Source organism: Lygodium microphyllum, chromosome 26 (assembly GCF_053477565.2).
Source record: "Lygodium microphyllum isolate KBCC chromosome 26, Lygodium_microphyllum_v1.1.10, whole genome shotgun sequence".
Classification (NCBI taxonomy): Eukaryota; Viridiplantae; Streptophyta; class Polypodiopsida; order Schizaeales; family Lygodiaceae; genus Lygodium; species Lygodium microphyllum.
The window spans coordinates 131,890,385-131,903,127 of record NC_141160.1 but is presented as its reverse complement, the minus strand read 5'-3'; the positions used below and the strand labels follow the sequence as shown (position 1 = coordinate 131,903,127).

At 42.4% G+C, this 12,743-nt stretch overlaps 1 protein-coding gene across 5 annotated transcripts in view; it reads left to right on the top strand.

Annotated features, from left to right (window-relative positions):
- LOC148013816 (syntaxin-52-like) overlaps positions 1-12,743 on the top strand; it is a 61,817-nt gene that overhangs the window by 38,950 nt on the left and 10,124 nt on the right. For all 5 annotated transcript variants that reach the window (XM_087668516.1, XM_087668514.1, XM_087668515.1 and 2 more), the window contains one exon: positions 12,456-12,557. In XM_087668516.1, the coding sequence (XP_087524642.1) occupies positions 12,456-12,557 (102 nt within the window). The remainder of the gene's footprint in view (positions 1-12,455; positions 12,558-12,743) is intronic.

Here is a 12,743-nt window from a genome sequence, read left to right as displayed (position 1 = left end):
GCATGTAAAGAGGCTTTATGGCTTTCACGTCTGGTGAGAGAGCTTGGGATTATAAAGGTTCCTATCCTCCACTGTGATAGTCAAAGTGCTATTATGCCAGCACGGAATCTTGTCTTTTATGCAAAGACAGCACATACAAGTGAAGTATCACTTCATCAGGGATGTACTTGATAGCAAAAGCATTGAGCTTGTCAAGGGACATACAGATGATAATCCTGCAGACCTTCTCACGAAAGGTTTCCAAGCTGAGCAGTTTGCTCATTGCCGCCAAATGATGGGGGTTGGATAGTATATGTGTCTTTCAGCTTTGTACATACATAGACTTAGCTGATTCTTTCCTCTACCTTCAGGCACGTTGCCTTTAGGTGGGAGGTTGTTGGAAATAAAGGGTCAGTGTGCCTTTTATTATGTTCGGGTGTGAATGCACTCTTACACTTTGCACTTTATATATATTTAAAACCTACAATGTGGTACGCAAGTCATTGTACTGAACATCAAGTGTCGTGGTCACTCTCTCACACTCTACTACTCTCAACTCTTCTCATCTGCACTCTCAGTTCCGCTTAGCTCACGACAGACTCGTCTACACGTTCTTTCTTCTTTACCCAAAGAGGACCGGCTTGATGGTTCAAACTACTCACTTTGGTCGTGTAAGGTGGAGTGTATCCTTGATACCTTCGATGTTTGGGAGTTTGTTATCCACCCTATTCCCCATCCAATGGAGGATTCCATTGTTGGATTAGATCATTGATGAGCAAACACCAAGAATCTAACCAAGTAAGTTAGAACATAACATCTTTCCTCTTTATGAGCTTATAGGATTTTGTCCTAGAGCATGTGCGCAGGTTGCGGAAAGGAGTGGAAGCTTGGACAAATCTTGCGTCTTTGTACCATTAGAAGATATTTGCCCACCAGATTACTCTCGAGAAGAAATTACAGATGCTCATTGTTGATGATTCTTTTTCCATGAAGGATCATATTAACAGATTGAAGGATATGAGGGGTGAGCTTGCGTCCCATGGTAGGATGATCTCTTCAGAGGATATGGCTATGATTCTTTTGACTTAGCTGCCATCTCCGTGGTTTGATATCTTCTACACTAGCCTTTTTACATCGAGAACCCATGATGAGAAGATTCTTTGGGAGCAGCTTGCTTGTTTTGGAGCATGATGAGCATACCAAAGAGGTTGCCGGTGGATCTACCTCCACCAAAGCTTTTGTTGTAGGTTTGGGAGGGGGAAGAAGAAGAAAGGAAAGTCCAAGGCTAAAAAATAGGAGAGTTTTTTTGGTTTTGACTCCATTTTAGAGGAGTCTAAATGCCCATATTGTGGGAAACGCGATACATCCTGAGGAAAAAGGTTGGAAGTACCCTCATCTTCGTTCGGGAGCATGACTCCATGAGGTGATTTGTTGTAGGATCTATGCGATTCTGAGGGTTTAGTCACTATTGGTGACATTGTATCAGTACCTACTAGTGGTGTTGGCACTTTGTCTTTGTTTCTTGATCACGCTTCGAGCTCCCCTTTCATAGGTTCTTTATGTTCCGGACTTGGGCTTTCCACTCCTCTTAGTTTATGGCCTTACTAGGCTTGGTACTTGAGTTGTCTTCACTGAGCAGGCCATTTGTATTGAGGATTCTTCTATAGGGGCTGTTATAGCGACCGGTTGGCAAGAGAGTAGGCTTTATAGGTTCCATTTTCCTTCTCTTATGCAGGGTCCTCAGTGGCAGTTGTCTATTGTTACCCCCATTCCTGCTTGTGCACCATCTCTTCCACAGGTTTCTTCCCATCTCCCACCCTCTCCTTCAATGGTTCCCTTGCACCCCCCATTCCTTTTAGAGGGGGATAATCTTGGTGATGCGGTTGTGGATTCCTTGGCCTCTAGTGTTCTAGAGGGGGTTTCCCAGGATTGTGAGGAGCTTCTTCATCGGCAGTCTTCATCTATGGACTTCATCGATATTGGCATTCCTCTTGCCACCATAGGATCTGTTTCTTCCTTGGCCTTTTGCCACATTCAGGATCCAAGAGATGTTAGAAATCATGTTTTTCATGGCTTGTCATCTCTTGCCTGTGAGCCTTAGTTTGAGTCGGATGAGGACCTTAGGATCTTGTGTACATTTCCAGGATAGTTTCTATATACGTCAATTTTGTTCCACTTGTTGGACATTGTCTACCCTTTTTGAGATTTTTTTGAGATTTTTTGGCATTTTACCAACATTAAATAGTGATCGGCCATATTTTGGCCCCAGATTTTAGGTTGGCCATATTTGGGGATATTTGGCTATTTATAGTCTCCTCCACTCACTTCGCAGATCATTCATTCATCTTCCTTCTTCCTTGGCAAGTGCACACTCCGACTTTGTCATCTTCCTCTGTCTCTGGTATTTTCATCATCATCAGCTTGATCTGGTGCCCTCATTGACGCTGTGAGCTGTGTGCAGGGACCGATCAATCCTCTTTTTGTATTCAACATTCTTTCTTTATTAAGTGCAGATTTCTTTATTCTTGTCTTGTAGTCTCTCTTTGTTTCTTTGTCTTTGTGTTCATGTTCCTTCTTTCATTGTGCACTCTCACTGTATCATTGTATCAGATCATCCATGATCTAAGAGAGGGTGTTAGTAGGATTGTCAGCTCATGTGTGAGTTTATGCATGCTTGCTGGGCCGGGCACATTTGTATGGATTTTATGCTAGATTGGCAATTGTCATGCTAGCCGGCCAGCATTAATGGCGGACTAGATGCCATTTTAGGCCTATTTCATGCCTATTTATTTTAGGGCTCCTCCTCTTCATCAATCATTATCATTTTTTAGGTGGTCTTTCTGTTGGAGAGAGGAGCTGTTGATTTGTGTTGCTGGTCTCCTCACTTGCGTTTTTACTCTCTCTCTCTCTCTCTCCTCACCTACGTTTTTAGTATTTCTCTCTCCTACATTGCCGTCTGCATCAAATCCAACCTTCCTTGGCTGTGTTTACTGGTGTTCGACATTCGGAGGTTGCCTTGCTGCGTTTTAGGATCCATTCGGAGTATGATACACTCTCCAACTTATTACCCTTGCTCTAATTCTCAAGATACAGGAGTTTGTGGTGTAATATTTACTCTCTGCATAGTGTGTTTGCTACATGAGCATTATATATTCAGCAGCCATTCATCTCATTATTATCTGTATTCATTGTCTTTGAGTTGGCCTAACCCTAACTATGTTGTGTTATCAGTTTGTGCTTTGTCATACAATTGGTATTGCGTTTTTGTGTTTAGAGCATCTCATCACATGGTATCAGAGCCAAGTTCTCTTTGAGAAACCTTGGACTTGATCGGAGAGCTCATTTGCAGAAGCAAGAGCAACAGAAGGTTTAGATGACTTCAAGCACCGACACATTGCGACAGACTCCATAGCCCAGCATGTCAAGAAACGAGCAGGAGTGGGCCTCCTAGCTTGCCCTTGCTAGATCTAGCATGGGTACGATGGAGTCCATTGACCATACTAGATTTCAGCCACTGAGTACGATCTCATTCTTATGCATAGGGCTCAACAGCAGATTGAAGGTAAGCTTGAGTTTCCTCCTTTAGATTCAGTGCACAACTATTGACCATATAGGTACAACGGAATCTCCACTTCGGAATGGCCATCCTCAAGTGGAAACTGACACAAATTACATACCATTTCCATCTTACTTCTTTTCTCCAGTGCCAGGTGTGCATAATGTTGTTTCTGATTCTATGGTATCTGATTGTTCTATTTTTCATGGTTCGGGAGATCCTCTTGAAGAAGGGATAATACACAACATCTTGTTTCTAATTCTATGGTATTTGATTGTTCTATTCCTCATGGTTCGGGAGATCCTCTTGAAGAAGGGGTAGTACATAACACCTTTTGGTTTGGAAGTAATGAGAAAGATAGATATTTCTTTGAAAACTCCGTACAAGGTAAGAAAAATAAGCAAGAACTTATAAGTATCCCTTCTCTTCCTTTTCCTTCAAATAATTTTGTTTCTCATGGTCGTATTGGAGTAGGTAGATCTCATTTTGTTGCATTTAATAGACAAAAGGAACCAATGATGTTTCCCACATCTTCACCCATCACAAATCCATTTGGGCTCCTACCTATCTCTCCCTCATCTTCCACTGTACATTCCTTTGAGCATCCATTAAGTGTACCTATGTTTCCACCACACACCACACCGGGGGGTCCTCCTTTATGTACAACCTTTAGGACTCCTCCTTTCTCCTATTTGGGTGATGTATCTATGATGGGAGATCATCCTCCCACACACACACTTTCGAGTTTTCCCCCTCCATGGCATTTTTCGTGTAGATTGGAGTGGTTGAGGCCTTTACTTTCTGGCATTTTGGATCTTGTCTAGATTTGGCGTCTGTGGCCAGCCTCTTCTGCCCCGTGGCCGTGATTTCCATGCTCTTCCCTTGGGCTAATTCTTTATTGATGAAATATTGTATCCAGGCCACAAAGTTTGAGACGTCGGCACTAGTGGGGATGCTTGGGGTCATGGTGGCTGCTTCGGTGGTAGGCACCAGGAGGGTCGGGATAGGATGAATGGGGGCTTTACCCTTGCCTTCAGTGACGGCTGGCGGTATGATCTCCGGCACCTGAGTGCTTGAGCTTGGCCCCTCCTCCCTGGGCGGGCTCAGAGCTCCTAGGTTATCTGTCCTGCTTTGTTGCTCTATAGACCGACGTGTGTCTTCGGCCATGTCTTTCTCCTCCTTCCTTCTCAGCTCCTCCTCTTCCTGAGCAACCCTTCTTTCCCTCTCTTCTTCTGCTTTCCTAGATTCTTCCTCCAATTTATCTGCTTTTTCTTTTTCTTTCTTCTTCCTCTCTTCGGCCTTTTTGAGGGATTCCCTTTTTGCTCTCTCTAATGAGTGTGGATCATTTGGTACCACAGGTTGCCTCTATGGCTTTACCTAGTAGACCACTTGTTCATTCTATTGCGCCCTAGCTGACTCTTAGACAAGGTTACCGTATCCCAATGACATCACCTCCATTTTCGGCACCTTATGGAAACACTTTTATCTAGTTTCTCCGCAACAATCGGCACTCTTTGGACATCAACAGCCTATTTCTGCCTTACCTACTTCTTACCTCCTTGAATTTGAGTGTCAGCTCTTACGTTATGCTAGGTTGTTCGATTAGTTTCATGGGGCATCTCTTGTAGTGGGGGCCCTTGTTGCAACAAGGGAAGAGTAAGAAACCTCGATATTCCACTCAGACCTCATGTAGTGAGACCCAAGTGAACGATCAATCCTCTCTTGAACTAGGGTGGTAGAATGTACCTAAGAAGAATAGGTATTGTCAATATTATCAGAAGGTTGGCCATTTTGACGATGAGTGTCGATCAAATGCAAGAGATATATAGCCAAAATCCAAGTCTTAGATCCTTGTACCCTAGCAGGGTAGCCCCCAGCAAGGGAAGTAGGGTAGTAGTAACCAATCTCAGGGGCCATGGAAAGCTCAGTCTCATGTTGCTACCAATCACCCTTCACAATCGGCTATGTTCTCAACACCAAAGGGCTTATCTGATTGGTTTGCAAAGACGCACATCGTTTCTTTAGATGTATAAAAAATACGAGTCTTGTTCATATTTGTGAGCTGTCTTCCGAGAAGATAGTCGCAAAGGCCCACTTGTCACAACTAAGCACTTCTGCTCCTACTTGGATTGTGGATAGTGGAGCTATGGATCACATGACCTCTATAGATGACATGTTTCTCACTAGACATCCTGCAGCTGGGAGAGTCAGAGTAGGGAACAACTCCTTGGTCAAGATCCAGGCTTGTGGCCACATCAATTTTGCCATTGATGAGGGCCAAGATCGCACTATGATGCATGACATTTATCATGTCCCCTAGGTTCGGGTGAACTTATTGTCTCTTCAGCACCTTTGTCAGTCGGGACAAGCAGTCTTCTATATATCGGCTGCAATTGAAGCCATTGATGACAAGACTAATTTAGTGGTTGCTCGTCGTAAGGCATAGCCTAATGGCTTCTATCACATGATGCACTTTCTTACGATGCCACTAGTCGAGAGCTCAAAGTTCCATCGCTTCCAGGCTTTACCAATTGCACAGGAGTCTTTGAGCACTGAGCTTCTCTAGCATTACCTCTTAGGACATCTTGGATACAACTCTCTGTATGAGTTGTTGCGTCGCTAGATGGTTGATGGTATTCCCCGCCTAAAGCTATCTAGAGAGGTTTGTGAAGCATGTCAACTAGGTAAGCAACACCGTACACCATTCCCACAATAGTCCACTCATAGAGCTGAGGCTCCATTGAGATTGATTCACATTAATCTTTGTGGCTCGACGCCCACAGCTGCCTTAAATGGCGCGCTTTACTTCCTTTTGATAGTGGATGATTTCTCTCGATACATGTGGGTCTACTTTCTCGAGTATAAGTTTGATGCTTTTATCTATTTCAGTGCTTAGGTATTGCTGGTTCATAACCAGATTAGATGTTGTAGGTACCATGAGAAGTAATAGCAGTGGCGAGTTTATCTCCCACGAGTTTTGTGAGTTTCTACAGGAGCATAGAATTTCTCGCCTGCTCACCTCTACCAACCCTCCTTCCCAGAATGGAGTTGTATAGTGTAGGTATCGGACAATTTTGAACATGGCACGCTATATGTTGTTCGTAATAGAGCTTCTTGATCGTCTATGGATTGAGGCTGTTAGCACTACAGTGTATATCCTCACAACTATTGCTCAGACCGTAGCTGTCTCTCAATGGACTCTCTACGAGGCATTCTTTGGCGAGAGGCCTGTTGTTTCCTACTTTAGAGTCTTCGGGAGTTGTGCATACACCCACACCCACGTGATGACAAGATATAGGAGGGATGTTGTCTTTGATGAGAGGGACATAGTATAGTCTTAAGCACCGGACTTTGAGTCCTTACCTTAGCCCACACCATCTGACATTATGCCTTTTGAGTCGGGTCTAGTGATTTTCCTGTAGATTCTTCCGCTCTCAGGTCCCCTTCGTGAGACCCTTTACCTCGCTGGTACCAATAGACCATGTAGGATTCGGAGATCCTTCCATCGGATTGCTCTCCGAAGGGCCCTAGAAGATCTGCTCGGCTTGCCCCTTAGGCTTCATATGCTTTAGTCTTTATGATTGATTACATTGCACATTCCAAGCTAGATAGTTGGTAGGAGGCTCTCTAGGACCCTCTATGGCATGAGGCCATGGAGAAGGAATTGGATACTATTGGCTAGAAGGACTTTCGTGGACTGTCTCAGTCACAAGAAGGTTATCGGGACAAAGTGGATTTTTAGGACCAAGCTAAAAGCTGATGGGACTCTAGACAAGTATAAGGCTAGCCTTGTAGTGCAAGGTTTTCGCTAGAAGCAAGGTGTTGATTGTGAGGAGACCTTTGCACCCACTGCTCGGATGATATCTTTCCGTTTGCTAATCACACTTGTTGCCACTCACCACGATTGGCCACTATACCAGATGGATGTAAAGAGCATTTTTCTGAATGGTTATTTAGAGGAGGAAGTCTATGTGGAGCAGCCATCCGGGTTTTCTTTTGCAGACATTTGGATAAGGTGTTTCGTTTGCAGAAAGCTCTTTATGGGCTCGAGTAAGCTCCAAGGTCTTGGTTCTAGAGGATGGACGAGTTCTTACAAACTCATGGATACCATTCTATCCCCTATGATCCAAATCACTATGGGTATACTACATGCACGGGGGTCAGCTACATCTTGCTATATGTCAATGATTCACTTATCACTAGCTCTGATTCTACTGCCATAGTAGACATTAAGGCCAAGCTTTTACTGACCTTGGTCTGTTATCTTATTTCTTGGGGATGGAGGTAGTTCGTTCTGGGAGAAGTATTTGTATCTTACAGCAGAAGTACGCCCTTCAACTAGTGGAATAGTATTGCACGGATCAGACACGGCTTGTGGCCACTCCTCTGGATCCTGTTGTCCATTTTTTGAAGAATACCCTAGGACAACCCTTTGATGCATACACCTATCGATCTGTTGTAGGGATACTAGGTCAGATTTAGCATACTCAGTTAGTATTCTTAATCAATATTTTTCAGCACCTAGGATGTCACATTGGATTGCTTGTCTTCATGTGTTAAGATATTTGCGGTGTACTTCTCATTATGAACTGACTTATGGACATAGTTTATGCTTGTAAGGTTACACCGATTTTGACTGGGCGGGAGATCCTGACACCCGGTGTTCCCATGGTGGCTACCTCTTTTTCCCATGGTGGCTACCTCTTTTCCTTGGGCACAGCTCCTATTTCTTGGTTAAGCCATAAGCAAGAGATAGTGGCGGCTTCCACAGCGGAGGTTAAATATAGTGCTCTCTTTGATGATACCATTGAGGCCATCTATCAGAGGAGTTTGATGGTTGCGCTTTAGCTCCCTTGTGATTCTCCTACAGCTGTCTATTGCGACAACTAGAGTGCCATTGCTCTTGCATGCAACCCAATCATCATATCTTGGACGTGGGATGTGGGAGTCCACTTTCACTTCACTAGAGAGTAGGTTGAGGTAGACACTATTCGCCTAGAGTTCATGCCTTCAAGCGACAATTTTGCAGACATTTTAATCAAAGCGATCAATTAGCCAATCCTAATGTACATCCTACCTCGGATTGGCTTGGTTCCACTCTCCTCTACTTCTTTAAATTGACAGGAAGAGGGTGCTTCCCTCTTACTTTTCCCTCTAGTTTGAGAGGGAATGGTTTCTTCTCTTGTTCAATGATAGTGATAATGTTCATAATTTATCTTTAGACATTTTAGACATTTATTCTTTGTATTGTACTGAAGGACATTTGTGACTTCATCCACATTATCAAGATGACATGATTATAAAAGGGTACTAGGATAGGGAAACAATTTCCTTGTGAGGGTACTGTCCAGTGGTGTGGCACCGTTGCATCGCATTCTGCATGAGCATGAAATCTTGCATACCGCTTTGCATTATCCCATGTATTGACATTCTGTTCATGTATACATGCATCTGTATATATTTATCCCTTTTTGATCTTTCATGAGTAGTGTAATCAGCCTTCCTCCTCGGATAGGGTGGTAAATAACCTGATTAAGCACTATTTACAACAATTAACAAATTCACAAAATTGAAATGTACACTTTACCATATAATTTTGGACATTGGACACCTTGTTGGCCCCAAAATTGACACCCCTTTGGTATTTATTTAACTTAATTGAAGAAGAATTTGATGTATAATGGGATTTTCCCAATCCCTTTCGGTATTCCAACTCCCCGTGCTGTCCAAAATGACGAGCAAGTCTTCAATCTGATTCATCCCTTGATTTGGGCAATCAATTGGCCTTCACTCGCTTTGATGGAGATGAAAAATGCCCCAAATTCAATGATTTTCTGGTCTCTCCACTTGAATAGGCTAAAAACAGCTTCAGTCTTGTTGAATCCAAGTCTTGGAGCTTCCAATTTCTGACACACTTCCCGAGGCTGCTGCTAAACCCTAATTTTTGCTGCTGCAGATTAGGGTTTATAGCAGAGAAATCTGAAATTTTTCAGTCTCTGGTGATCTCAATTCTGTAATCTTCGGAGCAAGGTTGTAGAAAGACTGAGAGATGAGAGAGAATGTTGAGAAGAGAGAAAATTCAAACTTCCTTTTCAAAGAATTGAAGAAAATCAGTCATTTACTACTGCTGCTCTATCTCAACAGCTTGTAGATGCAAGAACTAAAGAAAATCAGTCATTTACTGCTACTGTCCTGTCTCAACAAGCTGTAGATGTTGTCACTTGCTGTTGATTGGTCTTCTCTTGCCCCTGGCTGCCTCAGAAGGTCTTCCAATGGCTGCAAATCAAACTAGCAACATCTCCTCCCTCTCTCTTGCAGGTTGAATACACTAAAAATGCCTCTCTCCAGCCTCTAAAGACATTTTTCAATCTTCATGGGTATTTTTGACAAATGGTAGCCTTCCCAAATGGTTTTTCCAACATTATCCATAGTTAATTATTAATTTTTAGTCTTTAAATACTGAAAATTAATCTAATAATTATTTCGATGCCGTGAAAAATAATCTAATTGGCCAATAATTAAATTGGCTAGGCAACTTCCATTTCCGAGTGTCTCTGTGTCATCTTTGACCATCAGATTGGCGTTAGGTACCATTAAACGTCACTTCCCTAGTATCACCAACTAACACTTATAGTCAAATGAATGACCTAGGCCGACAACTGGCACCAAATGCCACCAAGTACATGTGTGGCATAACTTATAGCGACTCTTGCCTTTGACATTCCGTGATTTCCTGGAGTCCCGAACTCGTAAATTTACTCTAACCCAAGGTGCACCTCACATGTGCAACATTTACTTAACCATGTGATTAAAAATTAATATACATGTTAAGTGAGCTTTCAAAAATACATGTTCTCATGACAAGTGGTCAACTCTGGGTCCACCATATTCATGGCATTGCACATGGTAGTTCTCCAAAGTCATTTTTTCCCTCTGCTTGCATGCTTGCTTTGCTTGTCTTGCTAAGCTTACCATCACCTTTTTTTCTTATCTCTCTCTACATATTGTGCATATGATTGGCACACATACACACACTTAGGTATCCCTAGGCACTTATCCTAGTAGTATGTGGGATTGTTTTACTTTTTTTGAAGGTAGTGGGACTATCCATCTTTATTTTCCCATCCTTGAGGGCACAATGACTCAATGGGATGAAAATTGATTTCAAACTCTCACTCCTAAATCTTTTGGAAAAATCAAACCAACCGTTTTTTGCACAGAAAAAAAAGAAAAGTCCATTGTTGATTCCATGCACCTTTGCAGAACTTAGTAGGTCCCTAGGTAGCTGACACGCATCCTTGGTCCAACGCCTTGGCCTCTCTAGGGTGATCACTTGGGCTCCCTTGGTAAGATAACCATCGCCTTTGTAGTCTTGGTAGGTCATTGGATAGCCGACGTGCATCCCTTGCCCGATGCGTTGGCTGCTTTAGGGTGAGACGCCTTGGGGTAAAGACTATATATGTCAAGGGCTTATTTTTCATGGCTTTGTTTTTAGCCTCAGAGGGGTATAGAGCTAAAAATATATTAACTTAATTTAAACAGCCCCCCAAAGCATGCTTAATTAATGAAGCAAACCTTTTATTTTGAAAAGAAATGCCATTCTATAGAGTTATTGTGTTCCACATGTAAAACTCTAATTTAGATGTTCAACATTCGAAGGCTGTCTTGCTGCGTTTCGGGATCCGTTCAGAGTAGGACACACTCTCCAGCTCTTTAACCCTATCCTAATTCTCAAGATATAGGAGTTTGTGGTACATAGTGTGTCTGCTACATGAGCATTGTATATTCAGCAGTCATTCATTTCATTACTATCTCTGTTCATTGTCTCTGAGTTACCCTTACCCTAACTGTGTTCTGTGTTATCAATTTGTGCTTTGTTGTACAATTGATATTGTGTTTTTGTGTTTAGAACATCTCGTCACACACCCTAGATCTCTAAGCCTTATGCCGCGTCTAGGATCTAAGAGGGGATGTTAGAGATTTGATCATCCCTTGGACATGCACAGGTAGTGTACAATTAGTTTAGGGCAGATCTATGTCGGACAGATTATTTTTGTTGTAGTTAGACTATTTATTGCTGTTGGCTAGCACTTCACTGACCAACCTGCATTATGTTATTGATTTTATTCAGCCGATTTATAGGCTAGCCTGCCCGGGCTCACACATCATGCAGTTTTGGTTGTGTAGGTGAGAGAGCTCCGGTGGATACATTTGACAGCCCATTGTACAGATCTGCTCCCTTTATTCAGCGTCCATTCACTACAGATTTCTGCATTCTACTGCCTCTTTCTCTCTCTCTCTTTCTTCTCTCTGTGTTCATTCTCTTTTCAGTGCGGTTGTACGCCTCCATACTCGCTACACTCTAACATAGCTCCCTCTTTGGCTTGGTATTTATAGACTCAGCTATGTTAGACTCTTAATTTTGCATTTAAAACCCTAGAATGGAAAATAACTCTTGCAGAGACCAATGGATAAGCCAATACCTAGAACAATGTATCCAAATTAGAGTGTGATAAGGCTATAAGGCTCAATTCCAAGTCCCTTGAGTGACCTGTAGTTGTGCTTTTAACTTTGATTGAATGGCACTTGGGCATATGAGATCTTCTATTAAGTCATAGTAGTCATGAGATGGTGCCAAGTGGCTGCACATGGAATAGTATGGAAGAACCTTGTGTAACCATATACAGATCATAATCAAATTGAGTTAGGTATTAATTAAATTTTGCCTCATGAAAATCTAATTGATAATGCTATAATTGTTTGTTGGTGAGTTTGTGATTACTTTTTAAATCTTTGAACTCTTTATCATGTCTTGTTTGCTTGAGAACTCATCATTCCAAATTTTTATTGTCTTTTTCTCACAACGAATAATATATGTGTTATGAAATATGCCTTGATTTTTCTTGAATGCTTGCACTAGGGATGAAGAAGAATTGTATCGACGACAGGATATGCTACTTGGCATACGGTTCAAAACAAAGCAAATGGCAGCAAGCTTTAGCACATCCCACCCATCAAACAGGTAAGTATAAGTGAGCTTATTAAAAAGAATTGTATCTTTTTTGTTTTTGTGTGTGGATGGCTGTGGACATGGGAGCAAGTATGTGTGCATGAATGTGAGAGGGAGAGAGGGAGGAAGTACTGACGTCTGCAAAAGGTCAAAATGACCCATGAGATCACGAGTTATAATCATCTATAGAGTCATACA